The sequence below is a fragment of the Melanotaenia boesemani genome, chromosome 2 (assembly GCF_017639745.1).
Source record: "Melanotaenia boesemani isolate fMelBoe1 chromosome 2, fMelBoe1.pri, whole genome shotgun sequence".
Taxonomy (NCBI): Eukaryota; Metazoa; Chordata; class Actinopteri; order Atheriniformes; family Melanotaeniidae; genus Melanotaenia; species Melanotaenia boesemani.
This window is the reverse complement of record NC_055683.1, coordinates 40,197,835-40,218,068: the sequence shown is the minus strand read 5'-3', so window position 1 is coordinate 40,218,068 and position 20,234 is coordinate 40,197,835. Positions and strand designations below refer to the sequence as shown.

At 44.9% G+C, this 20,234-nt stretch overlaps 1 protein-coding gene across 1 annotated transcript; it reads right to left on the bottom strand.

The window, feature by feature from the left end:
- Positions 1-1,242: 1,242 nt before the first annotated feature.
- Positions 1,243-5,137, bottom strand: LOC121651437 (keratin, type I cytoskeletal 13-like). The gene is made up of 8 exons (XM_042003661.1): positions 4,548-5,137; positions 3,889-3,971; positions 2,970-3,126; positions 2,691-2,852; positions 2,454-2,579; positions 2,293-2,367; positions 2,071-2,219; positions 1,243-1,562 (listed from the first exon to the last, which is right to left on the bottom strand). The coding sequence occupies exons 1-8, from the start codon at positions 5,064-5,066 to the stop codon at positions 1,463-1,465; spliced, it is 1,371 nt and encodes a 456-aa protein (XP_041859595.1). The 5' UTR covers positions 5,067-5,137; the 3' UTR covers positions 1,243-1,462.
- Positions 5,138-20,234: the final 15,097 nt, after the last annotated feature.

Genomic DNA, 20,234 nt, shown 5'->3' with positions numbered 1-20,234 from the left:
GGTCCAAGAGGTCCAGGTCTGCTGGTCCCTGCGTGAGATGCTGGAGTGACTGAACCCGCATCCATTAATGATCCGTGTCAGAATCAACGCGACTTCTTATTTTAATTAATCACTTGTATTTTATTGATCCTCACAAGAATTTCATATTAAATTATATTTAATCTACGGAGGACCGAAACTGCCAAAATTAAAAATACAGAAATATAAAAATGTCTCAAATAAATTGATGTGCAAATTATACAAAAAACTTTTTCCATCAACAAACCTATAAAACATGACAAATTTATATTTGTTTAGTCATTTTCAACAGTTTAACTTTAACTTTGTGTTAATGTTCCCGTTTATTTACTTTTCCATGTCACTTTAATTCATTTGATTTTTTTTCTTCTTTATTTTTATGCCTGTATTTATTTCTATATTATTTTCCGTTTACTCCCGGAAACGAGATGTTAACCCTTAACTCCCGGTAGCGGAGGCTGCAGGTGCAGTCAAGCTAAAAATGAAAGTTTAGAGAATTTATATCCAGAAATGTGGATAATGAAGCAGTGAAGGTGCATGGATGGAAGTTATTGTGCATATTGTGAATATTTCTCTCTCCTCACCATCTAGAAGCTGTGAGATTCTCATCCTGCTTTCTGTCTGTTCACCTGATGCTGATATTCATCACATATTGTTCCTTCTGTGTTTAGAAGGAAGCAGCTTCACAGCTTTAAATCCATCCTGCTGAACTTTTACCTTTTAGTTAGTAAATCCTGAACATTTCATCCTTCTTTCTCATAAATATGTGGTTTTATATATGAAGAAATATTTTAACTGTTGCTGTTTAAAGAGAAAACTGCTGCTAAACCTGTTTATGTGTTTAGTGCAGGGGTCTGACGTTTTAAAATAGAGAAAAACATAAAACCTTTATAAAAAGAGGATAAACAGACTTTCTTCTAAGGGATGTAGATATTTGTGGAAAATGATGTAAAGTAAAATAAGAAAAAGTTCCTGGTTTCCAACCTAATGACAAGAAAGATAGATTTAAAAAATATTTTAGCCACGTATTGTGGAAGGTCCGGAGCCGCATGTTGGACACCCCTGATGTCGTGTTAGTAAACCAGAATTTACTGTATTTTCTTTATAAAGCTGTAGGCCTTGTTTTAAAGGAAAGAGACATTTTGTACGTAACAATGTGATTAACTGCATGACATCAGCTGGTTGTTATTGATTTACTGACAGAAAAACGCTCAGACACGTCTCTGAGTTTAGCTTTCGTTTTATTTCATGAAGACAGGCAGAAGTTTTCCAGCAGAAATCCACCACCTTTTAGTCGACAGCAGTTTGATTTTCTGCAGGAAGCGAGTGAAAAGATGAAGATGGAGCGCTCCTCTCCAGGTGGAGGGGTTCTCCACTCCCACAAGCAGGAACGGGATAGGGTGAGGTCTGACTCCGCCCCCGGTTGGACAGCCTTGGACTGGTCTCAGATGCTCTCCGTGTCCTCAACGATCTTTTTGATGAGTGTTTTGGTGGTCACGGTTGTGACTGTAGAAGAATTAGCAGAAGAGGAGGAGGAGGAGGACCTGTGAGAGAAAGAAAAGGAAGAGCTGCTGAAAATCTTCACTTTGTTTTGTTCATTTGAAGCTTTGAAATCACAAACTTCTCACAGGTGCCCCGAAAATAAACGCTTTTTGTAAACTTTAACAAATTTATGGTCTAGAAAATGTTTGTTTGATTTATTTGTTCAGAAGGAGTTGTTATAGTTGCTATGGTAACCCCTACAGGTTGTTATGGCTGCTGTGGTGACAGCTGCAGGTCGTCACCGTTGCTATGGTGACAGCTGCAGGTCGTCACCGTTGCTATGCTGACAGCTGCAGGTTGTCACCGTTGCTATGGTGACCAACAGCTCATGTTTTTTCTTTTTAAATGTCTTCGTGTAATAATGGCCTAGACGTGACTTGGATTAAAAGGGTAAAAAGGTGTGTAGGTTTTGCGGCGGGGTGAGGGGGTGTACAGGTGAGTTAGATTTTACAGGTGAACTAGTAAATACTGACGTATCTACGGTAAATGCGTGCGATTAAGTGTCCTTACAGAGCTGACGCCTGCCCGTCCATCAGCCTCCTGTACTCGGCGATCTCCATCTCCAGCCTGGTCTTGACGTCCAGCAGCATCTGGTACTCTTGTCCCTGACGCTCCAGGTCGGCCCTCAGCTGCACCAGCTGCTCCTCCAGGGACGTCACCTGCGCAGGTAGCTCACATTTCAGCACCAAAGTTTCAACGAGCGTCAACACAACCGGTGGAGGTTCGTCTCACCTGCATCTGGTAGCTGCTCATCTGCATGGCGAAGCGACCCTGGACGTCGGCCAGTGAGGCTTCAAGAGAGGCTTTCTGTGGGAAGGTGGCGTGTTAGAGGACGGGACAAAGTTCTACGGTTTTGGTCGTGAACATCATCCAGTTTGTGGTTTTGGTCTCACCATGCTGAGCTGAGACTGGAGCTCGATCTCCAGAGCCTGCAGCTGACTCTTCACCTCCTTCACCTCCGTGCCCGTCGTCTTCAGTGTCATCTCTGCAGTCGCCACCTCCTTTGAGAGGGTCTCCGACTGCGGAGGAGCAGACAGCGTCAACCCAGCAGGTCTTTAGTAAGTCAAGTTTATTTATGGAGCGCTTTTCACCGATGGGCGTCTCCTTTATTAACCCGGCGCGTTTCCTACCTTAGCCTGGAACCAGCCTTCCAGCTCTTTGCGGTTTTTGGCGGCGACAGTCTCGTAATGTTCTCTGATCTCCTCCATGACCTTTGTGAGGTCTTCCTGAGGAGCAGCGTCTACCTCCACATTCACCTGGCCGGACACCTGGCCACGCATGGACACCAAGTCCTGCAGGAGGAGGAGGCAACCTTTGGTAAAACGTCTAAATATTTCTCACATGGAGACATTTGTGATGAATAAAACCAGATTTCATATTTGCAGATTTGTTGATCAGGGCGTGTTTACCTCCTCGTGGTTCTTCTTCATGGACACCAGCTCATCCTTCAGCCCCTCGATCTGCATGCTCAGGTCGGTCTTGGCCATGCCCACCTCCCCCAGCAGCATCTTCAGCCCAGCAATGTCAGCCTCCACCGACTGACGCATGGACAGCTCGTTCTCAAACCTGCAGAGTTCATCACATCCATGAGACTTACTGTCAGACTACAGGGAAACAGGCAAGTCAGGAAAACTGAGACTTTAAAACTGAAAAATATGGAAAAAATTTAGAGAAATGCTTCATTTTACACACTGGAAATATATATATTTTCACTTTTGTTTTATCCTAGCTTACTGTTTTACCTCTCAACATTTTCCCCCAAGCAGGATGTAAAAAATTACAGAAAAAAACTGAAAGATGCTGAAACATATAACATTAATAAAAGAGAATTTCTAATAATTATATATTATAGTTATTTTCAGCCAGAAAGAGTTTTTAATGAATAACAGTATTTTTATACAGCTGACTGATGTTTCCAGGTGACTTCTCAGTCTTTATCTGAGCCAGAAAGTTTTGTTTCCTTTTATTCAACCAGGTAGCTCATTAAGAATAATTTTTTATTGATGGTAACGCAAAGTTAAAAGCTGATTAAGAACCAGAATGTGGTTTCTGGAGCAGCTGCAGTTCCTCTGAACTGGAGCGCTGCAGTACAGCCAGCAGCCAGCAGGGGGTGACATTCTGCTACTAATCACATGCTGCATTTATGAGGCTTTAGGATCAAACCGTTTGTTCCTCAGTTAGAATTCCTCTAAAATTCATCATTTTCTGCCTCGTGGAAAGTTTTTCTGCCACCATGATTTTGAGTTATGATTTAAAAAAAAAGACAAGGAGACACCTGATGACAACCACAGAGCTCCAGATGGAGGTAGATGAGGATGGAAGGCTTACTTGATCCTGAAGTCGTCCTGAGCCAGTCTGGCGTTGTCGATGCTCAGCATGATGGTGCCTTTGGCGATGATGGCGTCCTGGATCTGAAAAGCATGGAAATGAGAGAACAGTCATGAAGAAGAAAAGATGGCGACATCAGCACAGATCGTTTGTCCAGCAGGCTCTTCATCAAACAGAAGAAAAGGGAAATGGATCTGGTGTTTGTTGCTGGAGGAAGAAGCAGGTGTGGCGGTTTCACCTGGATTACACACACACACACACACACACACACACACACACACACACACACACACACACACACACGGGTGTGGTTCAGAGCTCCAGCCAATCACAGGAAGCCCTGACTGGCTTCTCACAGCCTCAGATTACAGAGTGATGTCTTCTCTTTCATCTCGTGCTCTACTTTTCCTTTTTCTAAGGAAGATTTTGATTCGTTTCATCTCTAAAACCATCAGATTTACATCTTCTAGCTACAGTTTGACATTTACAATAAATTTCATCTTTGATTTTTCTGTCATGACCAGACTGAGGCTTCGTTGAGATAAATGACAAACTTTACCGTTGCCATGGAAACCAGCTGTAATGTTTAACCTGCAGCTGATGTAAAACCTGGATAAGATGGAGCAGCGCGGCGTTCCCATGATGCACCTGCTCCTCACCTTGCCCTGTAGCTCTGCGATGGTGATGAAGAAGGCGCTGAAGTCCCGGGCGGACGGGCCGATCTTGGTCTCTGCGAACTGCCGGATCTTCAGCTCCAGCTCGGCGTTGGCCTTCTCCAGAGCCGCCACCTTGGCCAGGTAGGAGGCGAGACGGTCGTTCAGGTTCTGCATGGTGAACTTCTCGTTGCCAATGAGACTGTCATCCATCCCAGCTCCACCGCCCCCGAATCCTGCACCTCCACCGAATCCTGAACCGCCCCCGAAACCTGCACCTCCACCGAATCCTGAACCTCCCCCAAATCCTGCACCTCCACCAAAACCTGCACCTGCTCCCCCACCGAAGCCGAATCCTCCACCGCCGGAGGAGAAGCTCCGGCTGGCCTGGGAGACCCTAATGCCGCCGCCACCCGCCCCTCCGGCCACGCTGAACGAGCTCATGCCTCTGCCGGAGCCAAAAGAGGCCCGCCCAAGGCCGCCGCCCATCGAGCTCCGGGAGGAGGAGAACATCATGGTTGTCATGATGGAGTAGAAGAGGTGGAGGTGCTTGTCGGTCTGTCTTCTCAGGAGCAGGAGAGGAGAGAAGTGAGGAGAAACAGAGCAGACGGCTGCTTTTAAAGGATCCAGGTGGGCTGAGCTGCAGGTGGGGAGGGGTAGGGAGGAGGCGGGGTCACCGTCCACACCCCTGCAGGAGGAATGCAGCTGCTCCTTTCACCACTTTACATGAACATCTGCAGGTCTAAAGACCTGATCTCTGCAGATTCTGGGAAGCTGCTGCTTTAAAGACGAGTTTCAGGAAAAGTCGCTGCGTATGTGGAGGAGATTACACGTGTGCAGATGACCTGAAACTGGTCATCAGTCCCGAACCAGTCCTCGTTTCTGTATCATCTTCCATAAAATTAATCAAAATCCAGTATCTAAGTCAGGATCAGACCGTCTGAACCAGTCTGCAGAAGTATGAACCAGTCTGTAGCAGCTTTTAATCCCAGTATAAATCAGTCTGTAGCAGCTTTTAATCCCAATATAAATCAGTCTGTAGCAGTTTTTAATACCAGTATAAACCAGTGTGTAGCAGCTTTTAATCCCAGTATAAACCAGTCTGTAGCAGCTTTTAATCCCAGTATAAACCAGTCTGTAGCAGTTTTTAATCCCAGTATAAATCAGTCTGTAGCAGTTTTTAATCCCAGTATAAACCAGTCTGTAGCAGTTTTTAATCCCAGTATAAACCAGTCTGTAGCAGTTTTTAATCCCAGTATAAACCAGTCTGTAGCAGTTTTTAATCCCAGTATAAACCAGTCTGTAGCAGTTTTTAATCCCAGTATAAACCAGTCTGTAGCAGTTTTTAATCCCAGTATAAACCAGTCTGTAGCAGCTTTTAATCCCAGTATAAACCAGTCTGTAACAGCTTTTAATCCCAGTATAAACCAGTCTGTAGCAGTTTTTAATCCCAGTATAAACCAGTCTGTAGCAGCTTTTAATCCCAGTATAAACCAGTCTGTAGCAGCTTTTAATCCCAGTATAAACCAGTCTGTAACAGCATCTAATCCCAGTATAAACCAGTCTGTAGCAGCTTTTAATCCCAGTATAAACCAGTCTGTAGCTGCTTTTAATCCCAGTATAAACCAGTCTGTAGCAGCTTTTAATCCCAGTATAAACCAGTGTGTAGCAGCTTTTAATCCCAGTATAAACCAGTCTGTAGCAGCTTTTAATCCCAGTATAAACCAGTCTGTAGCAGCTTTTAATCCCAGTATAAACCAGTCTGTAACAGCTTTTAATCCCAGTATAAACCAGTCTGTAGCAGCTTTTAATCCCAGTATAAACCAGTCTGTAGCAGCTTCTAATCCCAGTATAAACCAGTCTGTAGCAGCTTTTAATCCCAGTATAAACCAGTCTGTAGCAGCTTTTAATCCCAGTATAAACCAGTCTGTAGCAGCTTTTAATCCCAGTATAAACCAGTCTGTAACAGCTTTTAATCCCAGTATAAACCAGTCTGTAACAGCTTTTAATCCCAGTATAAACCAGTCTGTAGCAGCTTTTAATCCCAGTATAAACCAGTGTGTAGCAGCTTTTAATCCCAGTATAAACCAGTGTGTAGCAGCTTTTAATCCCAGTATAAACCAGTCTGTAGCAGCTTTTAATCCCAGTATGAACCAGCCTGTAGTAGTTTTTAATCCCAGTATAAACCAGTCTGTAGCAGCTTTTAATCCCAGTCTAAACCAGTCTGTAGCAGCTTTTACTCCCAGTATAAACAAGTCTGTAACAGCTTTTAATCCCAGTATAAACCAGTCTGTAGCAGCTTTTAATCCAAGTATAAACCAGTTTGTAGCAGCTTTTAATCCCAGTATAAATCAGCCTGTAACAGCTTTTAATCCCAGTATAAACCAGTCTGTAGCTGCTTTTAATCCCAGTATAAACCAGTGTGTAGCAGCTTTTAATCCCAGTATAAACCAGTCTGTAGCAGCTTTTAATCCCAGTATAAACCAGTCTGTAGCAGCTTTTAATCCCAGTATAAACCAGCCTGTAGCAGTTTTTAATCCCAGTATAAACCAGCCTGTAACAGCGTTTAATGCCAGTATAAACCAGTCTGTAGCAGCTTTTAATCCCAGTATAAATCAGCCTGTAACAGCTTTTAATCCCAGTATAAACCAGTCTGTAGCAGCTTTTAATCCCAGTATAAACCAGTCTGTAGCAGGTTGTAATCCCAGTATAAACCAGTCTGTAGCAGCTTTTGATCCCAGTATAAACCAGTCTGTAGCAGCTTTTAATCCCAGTATAAACCAGCCTGTAGTAGTTTTTAATCCCAGTATAAACCAGTCTGTAGCAGCTTTTAATCCCAGTATAAACCAGTCTGTAGCAGCTTTTACTCCCAGTATAAACAAGTCTGTAGCAGCTTTTACTCCCAGTATAAACAAGTCTGTAACAGCTTTTAATCCCAGTATAAACCAGTTTGTAGCAGCTTTTAATCCCAGTATAAACCAGTCTGTAGCAGCTTTTAATCCCAGTATAAACCAGTCTGTAGCAGCTTTTAATCCCAGTATAAACCAGTCTGTAGCAGTTTTTAATCCCAGTATAAACCAGTCTGTAGCAGCTTTTAATCCCAGCATAAACCAGTCTGTAACAGCTTTTAATCCCAGTATAAACCAGTCTGTAGCAGCTTTTAATCCCAGTATAAACCAGTCTGTAACAGCTTTTAATCCCAGTATAAACCAGTCTGTAGCAGCTTTTAATCCCAGTATAAACCAGTCTGTAGTAGTTTTTAATCCCAGTATAAACCAGTCTGTAGCAGCTTTTAATCCCAGTATAAACCAGTCTGTAGCAGCTTTTAATCCCAGTATAAACCAGTCTGTAGCAGCTTTTAATCCCAGTATAAACCAGTCTGTAACAGCTTTTAATCCCAGTATAAACCAGTCTGTAGCAGCTTTTAATCCCAGTATAAACCAGTCTGTAGCAGCTTTTAATCCCAGTATAAACCAGTCTGTAGCAGCTTTTAATCCCAGTATAAACCAGTCTGTAGCAGCTTTTAATCCCAGTATAAACCAGTCTGTAGCAGCTTTTACTGCCAGTATAAACCAGTCTGTAACAGCTTTTAATCTCAGTATAAACCAGTCTGTTGCAGCTTTTAATCCCAGTATAAACAAGTGTGTAGCAGCTTTTAATCCCAGTATAAACCAGTCTGTAGCAGCTTTTAATCCCAGTATAAACCAGTCTGTAGCAGCTTTTAATCCCAGTATAAACCAGTCTGTAGCAGCTTTTAATCCCAGTATAAACCAGTCTGTAACAGCTTTTAATCCCAGTATAAACCAGTCTATAGCAGCTTTTAATCCCAGTATAAACCAGTCTGTAGCAGCTTTGAATCCCAGTATAAACAACTCTGTAGCAGCTTTTAATCCCAGTATAAACCAGTCTGTAGCAGCTTTTAATCCCAGTATAAACAAGTCTGTAACAGCTTTAAATCCCAGTATAAACCAGTGTGTAGCAGCTTTTAATCCCAGTATAAACCAGTCTGTAGCAGCTTTTAATCCCAGTATAAACCAGTGTGTAACAGCTTTTAATCCCGGTATAAACCAGTCTGTAGCAGTTTTTAATCCCAGTATAATCCAGTCTGTAGCAGCATTTAATCCCAGTATAAACCAGTCTGTAGCAGCTTTTAATCCCAGTATAAACCAGTCTGTAGCAGCTTTTAATCCCAGTATAAACCAGTCTGTAGCAGCTTTTAATCCCAGTATAAACCAGTCTGTAACAGCTTTTAATCCCAGCATAAACCAGTCTGTAACAGCTTTTAATCCCAGTATAAACCAGTCTGTAGCAGCTTTTAATCCCAGTATAAACCAGTCTGTAGCAGCTTTTAATCCCAGCATAAACCAGTCTGTAGTAGTTTTTAATCCCAGTATAAACCAGTCTGTAGCAGCTTTTAATCCCAGTATAAACCAGTCTGTAGCAGCTTTTAATCCCAGTATAAACCAGTCTGTAGCAGCTTTTAATCCCAGTATAAACCAGTCTGTAACAGCTTTTAATCCCAGTATAAACAAGTCTGTAGCAGCTTTTAATCCCAGTATAAACCAGTCTGTAGCAGCTTTTAATCCCAGTATAAACCAGTCTGTAACAGCTTTTAATCCCAGTATAAACCAGTCTGTAACAGCTTTTAATCCCAGTATAAACCAGTCTGTAGCAGCTTTTAATCCCAGTATAAACCAGTGTGTAGCAGCTTTTAATCCCAGTATAAACCAGTGTGTAGCAGCTTTTAATCCCAGTATAAACCAGTCTGTAGCAGCTTTTAATCCCAGTATGAACCAGCCTGTAGTAGTTTTTAATCCCAGTATAAACCAGTCTGTAGCAGCTTTTAATCCCAGTCTAAACCAGTCTGTAGCAGCTTTTACTCCCAGTATAAACAAGTCTGTAACAGCTTTTAATCCCAGTATAAACCAGTCTGTAGCAGCTTTTAATCCAAGTATAAACCAGTTTGTAGCAGCTTTTAATCCCAGTATAAATCAGCCTGTAACAGCTTTTAATCCCAGTATAAACCAGTCTGTAGCTGCTTTTAATCCCAGTATAAACCAGTGTGTAGCAGCTTTTAATCCCAGTATAAACCAGTCTGTAGCAGCTTTTAATCCCAGTATAAACCAGTCTGTAGCAGCTTTTAATCCCAGTATAAACCAGCCTGTAGCAGTTTTTAATCCCAGTATAAACCAGCCTGTAACAGCGTTTAATGCCAGTATAAACCAGTCTGTAGCAGCTTTTAATCCCAGTATAAATCAGCCTGTAACAGCTTTTAATCCCAGTATAAACCAGTCTGTAGCAGCTTTTAATCCCAGTATAAACCAGTCTGTAGCAGGTTGTAATCCCAGTATAAACCAGTCTGTAGCAGCTTTTGATCCCAGTATAAACCAGTCTGTAGCAGCTTTTAATCCCAGTATAAACCAGCCTGTAGTAGTTTTTAATCCCAGTATAAACCAGTCTGTAGCAGCTTTTAATCCCAGTATAAACCAGTCTGTAGCAGCTTTTACTCCCAGTATAAACAAGTCTGTAGCAGCTTTTACTCCCAGTATAAACAAGTCTGTAACAGCTTTTAATCCCAGTATAAACCAGTTTGTAGCAGCTTTTAATCCCAGTATAAACCAGTCTGTAGCAGCTTTTAATCCCAGTATAAACCAGTCTGTAGCAGCTTTTAATCCCAGTATAAACCAGTCTGTAGCAGTTTTTAATCCCAGTATAAACCAGTCTGTAGCAGCTTTTAATCCCAGCATAAACCAGTCTGTAACAGCTTTTAATCCCAGTATAAACCAGTCTGTAGCAGCTTTTAATCCCAGTATAAACCAGTCTGTAACAGCTTTTAATCCCAGTATAAACCAGTCTGTAGCAGCTTTTAATCCCAGTATAAACCAGTCTGTAGTAGTTTTTAATCCCAGTATAAACCAGTCTGTAGCAGCTTTTAATCCCAGTATAAACCAGTCTGTAGCAGCTTTTAATCCCAGTATAAACCAGTCTGTAGCAGCTTTTAATCCCAGTATAAACCAGTCTGTAACAGCTTTTAATCCCAGTATAAACCAGTCTGTAGCAGCTTTTAATCCCAGTATAAACCAGTCTGTAGCAGCTTTTAATCCCAGTATAAACCAGTCTGTAGCAGCTTTTAATCCCAGTATAAACCAGTCTGTAGCAGCTTTTAATCCCAGTATAAACCAGTCTGTAGCAGCTTTTACTCCCAGTATAAACCAGTCTGTAACAGCTTTTAATCTCAGTATAAACCAGTCTGTTGCAGCTTTTAATCCCAGTATAAACAAGTGTGTAGCAGCTTTTAATCCCAGTATAAACCAGTCTGTAGCAGCTTTTAATCCCAGTATAAACCAGTCTGTAGCAGCTTTTAATCCCAGTATAAACCAGTCTGTAGCAGCTTTTAATCCCAGTATAAACCAGTCTGTAACAGCTTTTAATCCCAGTATAAACCAGTCTATAGCAGCTTTTAATCCCAGTATAAACCAGTCTGTAGCAGCTTTGAATCCCAGTATAAACAACTCTGTAGCAGCTTTTAATCCCAGTATAAACCAGTCTGTAGCAGCTTTTAATCCCAGTATAAACAAGTCTGTAACAGCTTTAAATCCCAGTATAAACCAGTGTGTAGCAGCTTTTAATCCCAGTATAAACCAGTCTGTAGCAGCTTTTAATCCCAGTATAAACCAGTGTGTAACAGCTTTTAATCCCGGTATAAACCAGTCTGTAGCAGTTTTTAATCCCAGTATAATCCAGTCTGTAGCAGCATTTAATCCCAGTATAAACCAGTCTGTAGCAGCTTTTAATCCCAGTATAAACCAGTCTGTAGCAGCTTTTAATCCCAGTATAAACCAGTCTGTAGCAGCTTTTAATCCCAGTATAAACCAGTCTGTAACAGCTTTTAATCCCAGCATAAACCAGTCTGTAACAGCTTTTAATCCCAGTATAAACCAGTCTGTAGCAGCTTTTAATCCCAGTATAAACCAGTCTGTAGCAGCTTTTAATCCCAGCATAAACCAGTCTGTAGTAGTTTTTAATCCCAGTATAAACCAGTCTGTAGCAGCTTTTAATCCCAGTATAAACCAGTCTGTAGCAGCTTTTAATCCCAGTATAAACCAGTCTGTAGCAGCTTTTAATCCCAGTATAAACCAGTCTGTAACAGCTTTTAATCCCAGTATAAACCAGTCTGTAGCAGCTTTTAATCCCAGTATAAACCAGTCTGTAGCAGCTTTTAATCCCAGTATAAACCAGTCTGTAGCAGCTTTTAATCCCAGTATAAACCAGTCTGTAGCAGCTTTTAATCCCAGTCTAAACCAGTCTGTAGCAGCTTTTAATCCCAGTCTAAACCAGTCTGTAGCAGCTTTTACTCCCAGTATAAACCAGTCTGTAGCAGCTTTTAATCTCAGTATAAACCAGTCTGTAGCAGCTTTTAATCCCAGTATAAACCAGTGTGTAGCAGCTTTTACTCCCAGTATAAACCAGTCTGTAACAGCTTTTAATCCCAGTATAAACCAGTCTGTAGCAGCTTTTAATCCCAGTATAAACAAGTGTGTAGCAGCTTTTAATCCCAGTATAATCAGTCTGTAGCAGCTTTTAATCCCAGTATAAACCAGTCTGTAACAGCTTTTAATCCCAGTATAAACCAGTCTATAGCAGCTTTTAATCCCAGTATAAACAACTCTGTAGCAGCTTTTAATCCCAGTATAAACCAGTCTGTAGCAGTTTTTAATCCCAGTATAAACAAGTCTGTAACAGCTTTAAATCCAAGTATAAACCAGTGTGTAGCAGCTTTTAATCCCAGTATAAACCAGTGTGTAGCAGCTTTTAATCCCAGTATAAACCAGTCTGTAGCAGCTTTTAATCCCAGTATAAACCAGTGTGTAACAGCTTTTAATCCCAGTATAAACCAGTCTGTAGCAGCTTTTAATCCCAGTATAATCCAGTCTGTAGCAGCATTTAATCCCAGCATAAACCAGTCTGTAGCAGCTTTTAATCCCAGTATAAACCAGTCTGTAGCAGCTTTTAATCCCAGTATAAACCAGTCTGTAGCAGCTTTTAATCCCAGTATAAACCAGTCTGTAGCAGCTTTTAATCCCAGTATAAACCAGTCTGTAGCAGCTTTTAATCCCAGTATAAACCAGTCTGTAGCAGCTTTTAATCCCAGTATAAACTAGTCGGTTCTACTACGGTGTATGTGATGGGTGGCCAGCAGCGTTTGCTCTGGAAAGGCTGGGTACTGTCTGAACTCAACCCTGTTGCAGCAACTCCAGGCTGGTTCAAGTGACGCATTTCAAAGCAGACGAGTTTCTGAGGCACACCATCTGAATCCTGGCATCAGTCAGACTCTCCATCTGAAGAGGCTTCACAAGCACAGGCTTTGGGACGTTTGGGATCAATTTCCTGGATTCAAATGCAACGCTCCCACCAGTCAATGCAAAGCATTGCCTCCAAAGTCTGATCAACAAGGAGAAGCACGCCTCATTCGAAGGAGAAATGATTGCTGATCTCAGCGGTCTGGACACCACCACCTGGCCATCAACACCTGGCATTTGGCTTGGTGAGTTACAGGGGAAATGACGGTTCAGTCAGTGGGAAGTGAAAGCTGTTAGTGGTTAGAGCCTGAAAGGCTAAAACCCCTCCTAGGGTGCCTGCAGACCACCCCTCGCAGTGCTGCTGAGGGGCGTTCAGCCAGAAGAACAATGAATACAAAGACTAGACATCTACACTGTTGTTGTCATTTAGCCATGACACATAAAACAGAAAAACAAATAGTCGGCCTTGAAAAGTTCCACTTCTGCCTCTTTTTTCAGACCCGAATCATTAAAAGATGTCTGAAAATGTTGATTTTTAGTTTCCATGTGATTTGTTTTTGTTGTTTTATCAGTGGTCATTTATTTATATTTATTTAGTTTCTTTTATGTTTGAAAAAATAACCTTGAGAAACAAAAAATAAAACTAAACTAATTTATGTCTTGAATTAATAACTGTGTTTGGACACGTGATACCAAACAAGCTCCCACCAGTCCTCAGGAATAGTTTTTCAAGATCCTTAAAGGACTTTCCAGGAATAGTTCTCCAGGGTCCTTGAAGGACTTTCCAGGAATAGTTCTCCAGGGTCCTTAAAGGACTTTCCAGGAATAGTTCTCCAGGGTCCTTGAAGGACTTTCCAGGAATAGTTCTCCAGGGTCCTTAAAGGACTTTCCAGGAATTGTTCTCCAGGGTCCTTGAAGGACTTTCCAGGAATAGTTCTCCAGGGTCCTTAAAGGACTTTCCAGGAATTGTTCTCCAGGGTCCTTGAAGGACTTTCCAGGAATAGTTCTTCAGGATCCTTGAAGGACTTTCCTAAGCTTTTGTCAGTCGAGATGATCCCACAGTGCTGGATCCTGGGTAGGATCCGTCACTCCATCAGACCCGTCCAGGTCCGGGTCCTGGGTAGGATCCGTCCCTCCATCAGACCTGTCCAGGTCCGGGTCCTAGGTAGGATCCATCCCTCCATCAGACCCGTCCAAGTCCGGGTCCTGGGTAGGATCCGTCCCTCCATCAGACCCGTCCGGGTCCTGGGTAGGATCCGTCCCTCCATCAGGTTGTTGTCCATCAAAGACATTCACATACAATTTGATGTGATTGTCTTTGGTGGACCTGGGGAAGCTGCTGATAGCCTTAGGCTATCAATGACCTGAACCTGAGTCAGTGTACTCCTCCTCCTCCTCCTCCTGCTCCTCTTCTTCCTCCTCCTCCTCCACATGGTCTGCGTTACATAACCTGGTTATTACATTACATGCTGCTGACGGTGCACCTTTATTGGCAGCGAGCCCCCCGGCATTGAGCGTCACCTGTCACCTCTCAGCGTCCATGTTCAGGTGTCTCTATGGGAAAATGCCCCGGGCTCTCATCGTCATGGCGATGCAGCACTGTATGTGTTTTTGACTCACAGAAGCTGGGCTGCACAAACTGCTTTAATCCAGTTTCTGTTCAGGGGTTTTTCTTCTTTCTCACAACTAACCTGGTTTAAAAGAAAACGTGTTTGACTGCACAGGTAATAAAACAATGCTCATAAATCTGGGTTTCACCCACCTGCAGGGAAGGAATGTACAGACACACCCGCCTTCATCAGGTCTACCTGGTACCGGGTCGTTCCTTCATCAGGTCCGCCTGGTACCGGGTCGTTCCTTCATCAGGTCCACCTGGTACCAGTACCGGGTCATTCCTTCATCAGGTCCGCCTGGTACCGGGTTGTTCCTTCATCAGGTCTACCTGGTACCGGGTCATTCCTTCATCAGGTCTGCCTGGTACCGGGTCGTTCCTTCATCAGGTCCGCCTGGTACCGGGTCGTTCCTTCATCAGGTCCGCCTGGTACCGGGTCGTTCCTTTCGTCAGGTCCACCTGGTACCAGTACCGGGTCGTTCCTTCATCAGGTCCGCCTGGTACCGGGTTGTTCCTTGATCAGGTCTACCTGGTACCGGGTCATTCCTTCATCAGGTCTGCCTGGTACCGGGTTGTTCCTTCATCAGGTCTACCTGGTACCGGGTCATTCCTTCATCAGGTCTGCCTGCTACTAACGGGTCGTTCCTTCATCAGGTCCGCCTGGTACCGGGTCGTTCCTTCATCAGGTCCACCTGGTACCAGTACCGGGTCGTTCCTTCATCTGGTCCGCCTGGTACCGGGTTGTTCCTTCATCAGGTCTACCTGGTACCGGGTCATTCCTTCATCAAGTCTACCTGGTACCAGTACCAGGTCGTTCTTTCATCAGGTCCGCCTGGTACCGGGTTGTTCCTTTATCAGGTCCACCTGGTCCCGGGTCGTCCCTTCATCAGGTCCACCTAGTACCAGTTCAGGGTTGTTCCTTTATCAGGTCCACCTGGTACCGGGTCGTTCCTTCATCAGATCTACCTGGTACCAGTACCGGGTCGTTCTTTCATCAGGTCCGCCTGGTACTGGGTTGTTCCTTTATCAGGTCCACCTGGTCCCGGGTCGTCCCTTCATCAGGTCCACCTAGTACCAGTTCAGGGTTGTTCCTTTATCAGGTCCACCTGGGCCTGGGTCGTCCCTTCATCAGGTCCACCTAGTACCAGTTCAGAGTTGTTCCTTTATCAAGTCCACCTTCTACTACCGGGTCGTTCCTTCATCAGGTCCACCTACCAGTACCAGGTCGTTCCTTCATCAGGCCCACCTGGTACCGGGTCGTCCCTTCATCACGTCCACCTAGTACTAGGACCCGGCAGGTCCTGGTGGGAGGGTCCTGGTGTGCGGATCCCTCCCCTGGCTGGTCCTGGTGGGCAGGTCCTGGTGGGCGGATCCCTCCCCTGCCTGGTCCTGGTGGGCAGATCCCTCCTCCGGCGGGTCCTGGTGGACGGGTCCTGGTGGGCAGATCCTTCCCCTGCTTGTTCCTGGTGGGCAGGTCTGGTCGATCGATCTGATTAATCAATGGCGGTGCGAAAACATAGAAACTGTAAAACTGTCAGAAACTGTCAGAAACTTCCTAAATGAGGAAGCTAAAGTGGTTTTTGGTGGACCGGGTTCAGCCGGTGATAAGCCAGCTTCGTGGCCGTGAATCAGCTTCTCGCGCGGAGATGAAGCTAAATTCAGATTTTTCTGTTAAATTAATCCCACAGATTAATCTGTGTGCATTAACGTGCCACTGCGACATCCGTGTTAAAGTACTGACGCTACTCTCTCTTTACTGTCGGATGGATACCGGACGCTCACCCTACGGGCTGGATACCGAGGCCTTCCCGAGCCAGCCAGTCTCCAGCTTCATCTGGTCTGCTGCTGGGTATCCTCCCAGCCAGAACTGGGACTTTTTCACAAGGTGGACGAGCAGCAACTCTCCTTGCATCTGATTGGTTAACCAAGACGTCCCAGAGCTCAGGACCGAAGGAGAAGCAGTTTCTCTCCGAGGTGGTGGGCTGGTACGGAGTCTGATCTGATCCACTCATCAGTTTTCCACCTGGTTCAAATCCGACTCCTCAGCGTCATCTTCAAGTCCTCCATTTCAGGCCAAATCTTCAGATCCTGCCCAGAAACCGTCTGCAGGGTTTAGCTAGAGATGAGCAGCAGTACGGGATTCTATAAGGACAAACCTCAGAGTCCACCTACTCTGCAGAGCCCATCAGAGGACCGACCACCGGTCCGGAACCAGGATGAAAACCACAGTCCTGAATCCATGCTCTGAGAACCAGCTCCACGTTCCTGATGTAGACAGCACAGCTGAGAACTTCCAGGGAAAAAAAGGAATATTTCTTCTTTAAAACCACTTTTCACTAACTTTGTCTACTTGTGATATTATATTGATATTCATACTGCATCCCCTCACGTCCGTGGTATTAAATCCCATCATGGTTGGTGTTGCATCATGCTACATATTAAATAGTATCGTATTTAATCAAATATTAACTCATAGGAAGAGTTTGGACTCGGGTAACAAGCAGGAAACTGGTCCAGTTCTGAGACGTCAGTCTGAGGCTGGAACACGTTTTCATGTCTCAGAAGTCACATTTTCTCCTTATTTAACTTGTTTTATTTCATTAGTAAATACAGCTGATTTTTGGTGAAGATTTAACTTGAAACTCGGAGATGTGTTTCAGGACCGGGTTCCCACGGCTGAGCCTCAGCGCTGGTTTCAGGGACTTTAAACGAAAACCAGACGGAGGCGGGAGGTTCTGGTTCAGGGTCACGTATCATCGGTTGACTCCTTTAACAGCATTAACTGGCTGTAAATCTGCTCCTTGGGAACTCATCGGTGTGTGCAGGGTGTGTGTTCAGGCATGAGAGCGTTTAAGCTGCAGTGAGTGATTTCTGATGCTGGCAGCAGGAATCTGGTATTAAAAGTTAATCTGTCAGCTGGCAGAGTTCTGAAAGGATGAAGATCAGCTTCCAGGTAGCGATGTGCCGCCACTTGCAGCTGCCTGGAGCCTGAACCATGGGAGTGATTTACAGGCGCATACCTCTCTGCTGGTGTGCGTTAAAGTTCATGTATGAGCTCTTTCTTTCATGTAAAGAGTCTCTTTGCTGTTTCTTGCTGTCACTTAGGTTTGACTTGGGTTTAATTAAAACGATCTTTTCACGATTCTTTCTCTTCGGTGGCACGTCAGCAGGAAGTCGCTCAGATCTGCAGACGCTTTGCCAGCGTGTTAAAAGTAAAGTGATTGATGATCATTTATTAGCAGCACATGAAAGCCGTGCAGGACGTGCGGCTTCCCTGTAGGTTTGCTCATTGAACACGGTGAATCTAAAACAACCGGGCGGCGTTTGGCTTCCAGAGGCCACAGCGCCACGATGCCGCCGGTCCAGCCTCACTCCAAACCTGGGACCACGGTTCCTGGTCAGTTAAAGCTACAGCAGCCCAGAAGAGTCACAGCAAGCAACGTCCCGGTTCCAACCACCACCAGGTCCAGGGTCCCACTGCAAGACAGAGGCTTCATGTTGGTGAAATGTTCTTACACTTTATCGCTGATGTGCAGCACTTTGTTTCAGCTGCTTGTGTTAAAGTGCTTTGGAAATGAAGTTGGTACGGGCCCACAGGAAGTCCCACAGCGAGGACAGAAGATGGAAAAGTGGTGAGGAGGCAGGAGGGTTTACATACTCACTTCATCTGGATGCTCAGACTTGATCTGGACTAAAGCCGCATTTATTCTCCCTTTACCTTCGCAAATCGCTACCATCATGGTAGTCTAGCCCCTCGGGTCCACCCACAGTGGGAGCGTTAGGGTTAGCTGCCCTGTGGCTTCACGGCTGACCGCCAGCATGTTCCCACCAGGCCTGCAGGCAGCTTTTCTGAAGCATCCGGACACTCCTCCTCCCCAAAAATACGCAGCTTTTATGTCTGACGGTTGTCTGGGAAACTGTGGAAATCTAGAACCGAGCGGGTATTTCAGGAAGTCAGTGGATGAAAAGCAAAGAGGATCCGATGGATTTAAGAATAAAACACGATGTTTAACTCTGAAACATCGACATCACGGCGACACGGGCACCAAGCCGGCAGGTGAGAGGGTCTCACGTGACACCTGACACCATGGACGACATCTCGGGGTGGAAAGTCACCATGTTCTGGTTGTTCCGGCTAAACAACCATTAAAAGCTCATAAGTGCAGCAGTTACTGCATCATGTTGCGAACCTGGCGTGTTCTTATATGTTCCTTTACTTTTTATTTTTTGATGTGTGGCTGTTATATTTCTGTTTTCTTATTTCGTTGTGCTTAAGCCAACAGGCTCCTCAGAATTTTGTTATGCTGCATAATGACAATAAAGACCTTGAATCCAGCCGGAAAGCTCGGAAGGCCGCTTCGCTTCGCTTCGAGATGCTCAGCGTTTGGTGCAACGGAGAGCTTCTGCTGATCGCACATCAACTATGCTGCTCTGCACTGCCGCCATGCTTTCTGGCTTCGTTTTCTACGTCTAGCTACGCATCTGCAAGCTCTCTGAAAACTGGTCACCAGCTGTGGGAAGAGACTGAAAGAACCAGATCTGGGTTTCTGGGTCCTCCGGGAGGAGCTCAGAGTAGAACTGCTGATCCTCCACATCCAGAGGAGCCAGATGAGGAGGAGGATCTGGTCAGGATGCCTCCTTGGGGAGATGATCAACGCATTGACCAATCAGATGAGCCAGATGGACAGGGTTTAAACCAGGGGCGCCCAAGCCTGGTCTTCAAGATCTACTATCCTGCAACATCCACATGCATCCCCTCTCCAACACACCTGAGTCAGATGGTCCCTCATCCGCAGGTCGTCCAGCTCTGTGCAGGTAACCAGACGTTCATCTGATGCAGGTGTGTTGGACGAGGAATGCACCTAAAGACGCAGGGATGCAGGATAGACCTCCAGGACAGGACTCGGCCCCCTGCTCTAGGATATTAACCAGCCTGATCTGCTAGGTTCCTGGAGCTGCTGCTGGGATAAATGAGCTGATCTGGATGTGACTGAACATGCAGCTTCATTTCTGCTCAGCAGTCTGGCTGTCAGCCACTGAGCTCATTAATGCCTGGCTAAAGGGCACAGTGGTAGTTTTAACTCTTCAGCTCTCAGACCCGTCGTAGTTTTTCCTGCTGGTTTCAGGTCCTCCGAGCTCCGTCTGAGCCCCCCTGAAGCTGGTGTTGTGTAAACGTTCTGCCAATCAGCACCAATGATGCTGATGTGTTCAAGTCCCGACAGGAATCTGCTGATCGGGAGTCTGAACCAGCATCCAGGAGCCGACATTAACCTGCTGAGAATCGGCAGAAATAAACCGGGCGGATCCTTTTAAACTGAGCGGCCTCTGGTTTCTGGTTTGAGGTCATTCTGCTCAGAAAGCTGAAGGTTGAGAGAAACTTTAAAGATATGTGAGAAGGATGCAGCTGCTCATCGTTCCTCTGCTGCTACATGAGAATCAGCCGTCGGCTTCGGTTCATGAACAGCTCGGTTATGTAACGTCATCAGGAGGGTTGACAGCTGCCCGCGGCAGAGGAGGGGGGCCGTTAATGAAGCTGTAGAGGGGTCAGGATCTGCTGCAGGCCGGATCAGAGCAGGAACAGAGCCATCCATCATCAGGAGGTTCTGCAGCAGCTTTCTCTGGCTGGTTCAAGCCGACTTTTCTAATTAAATGATTCCATCGTAATTCTGAGACTTCGTGTCTTTACTGCAGCAGCAGCCAGAGGACAAGAAAATCCTGAACCACAGTCCTGAATCCATCCATCCTGGAGGGATTTTGGTCCTAAACCATTCAGTGCAGACA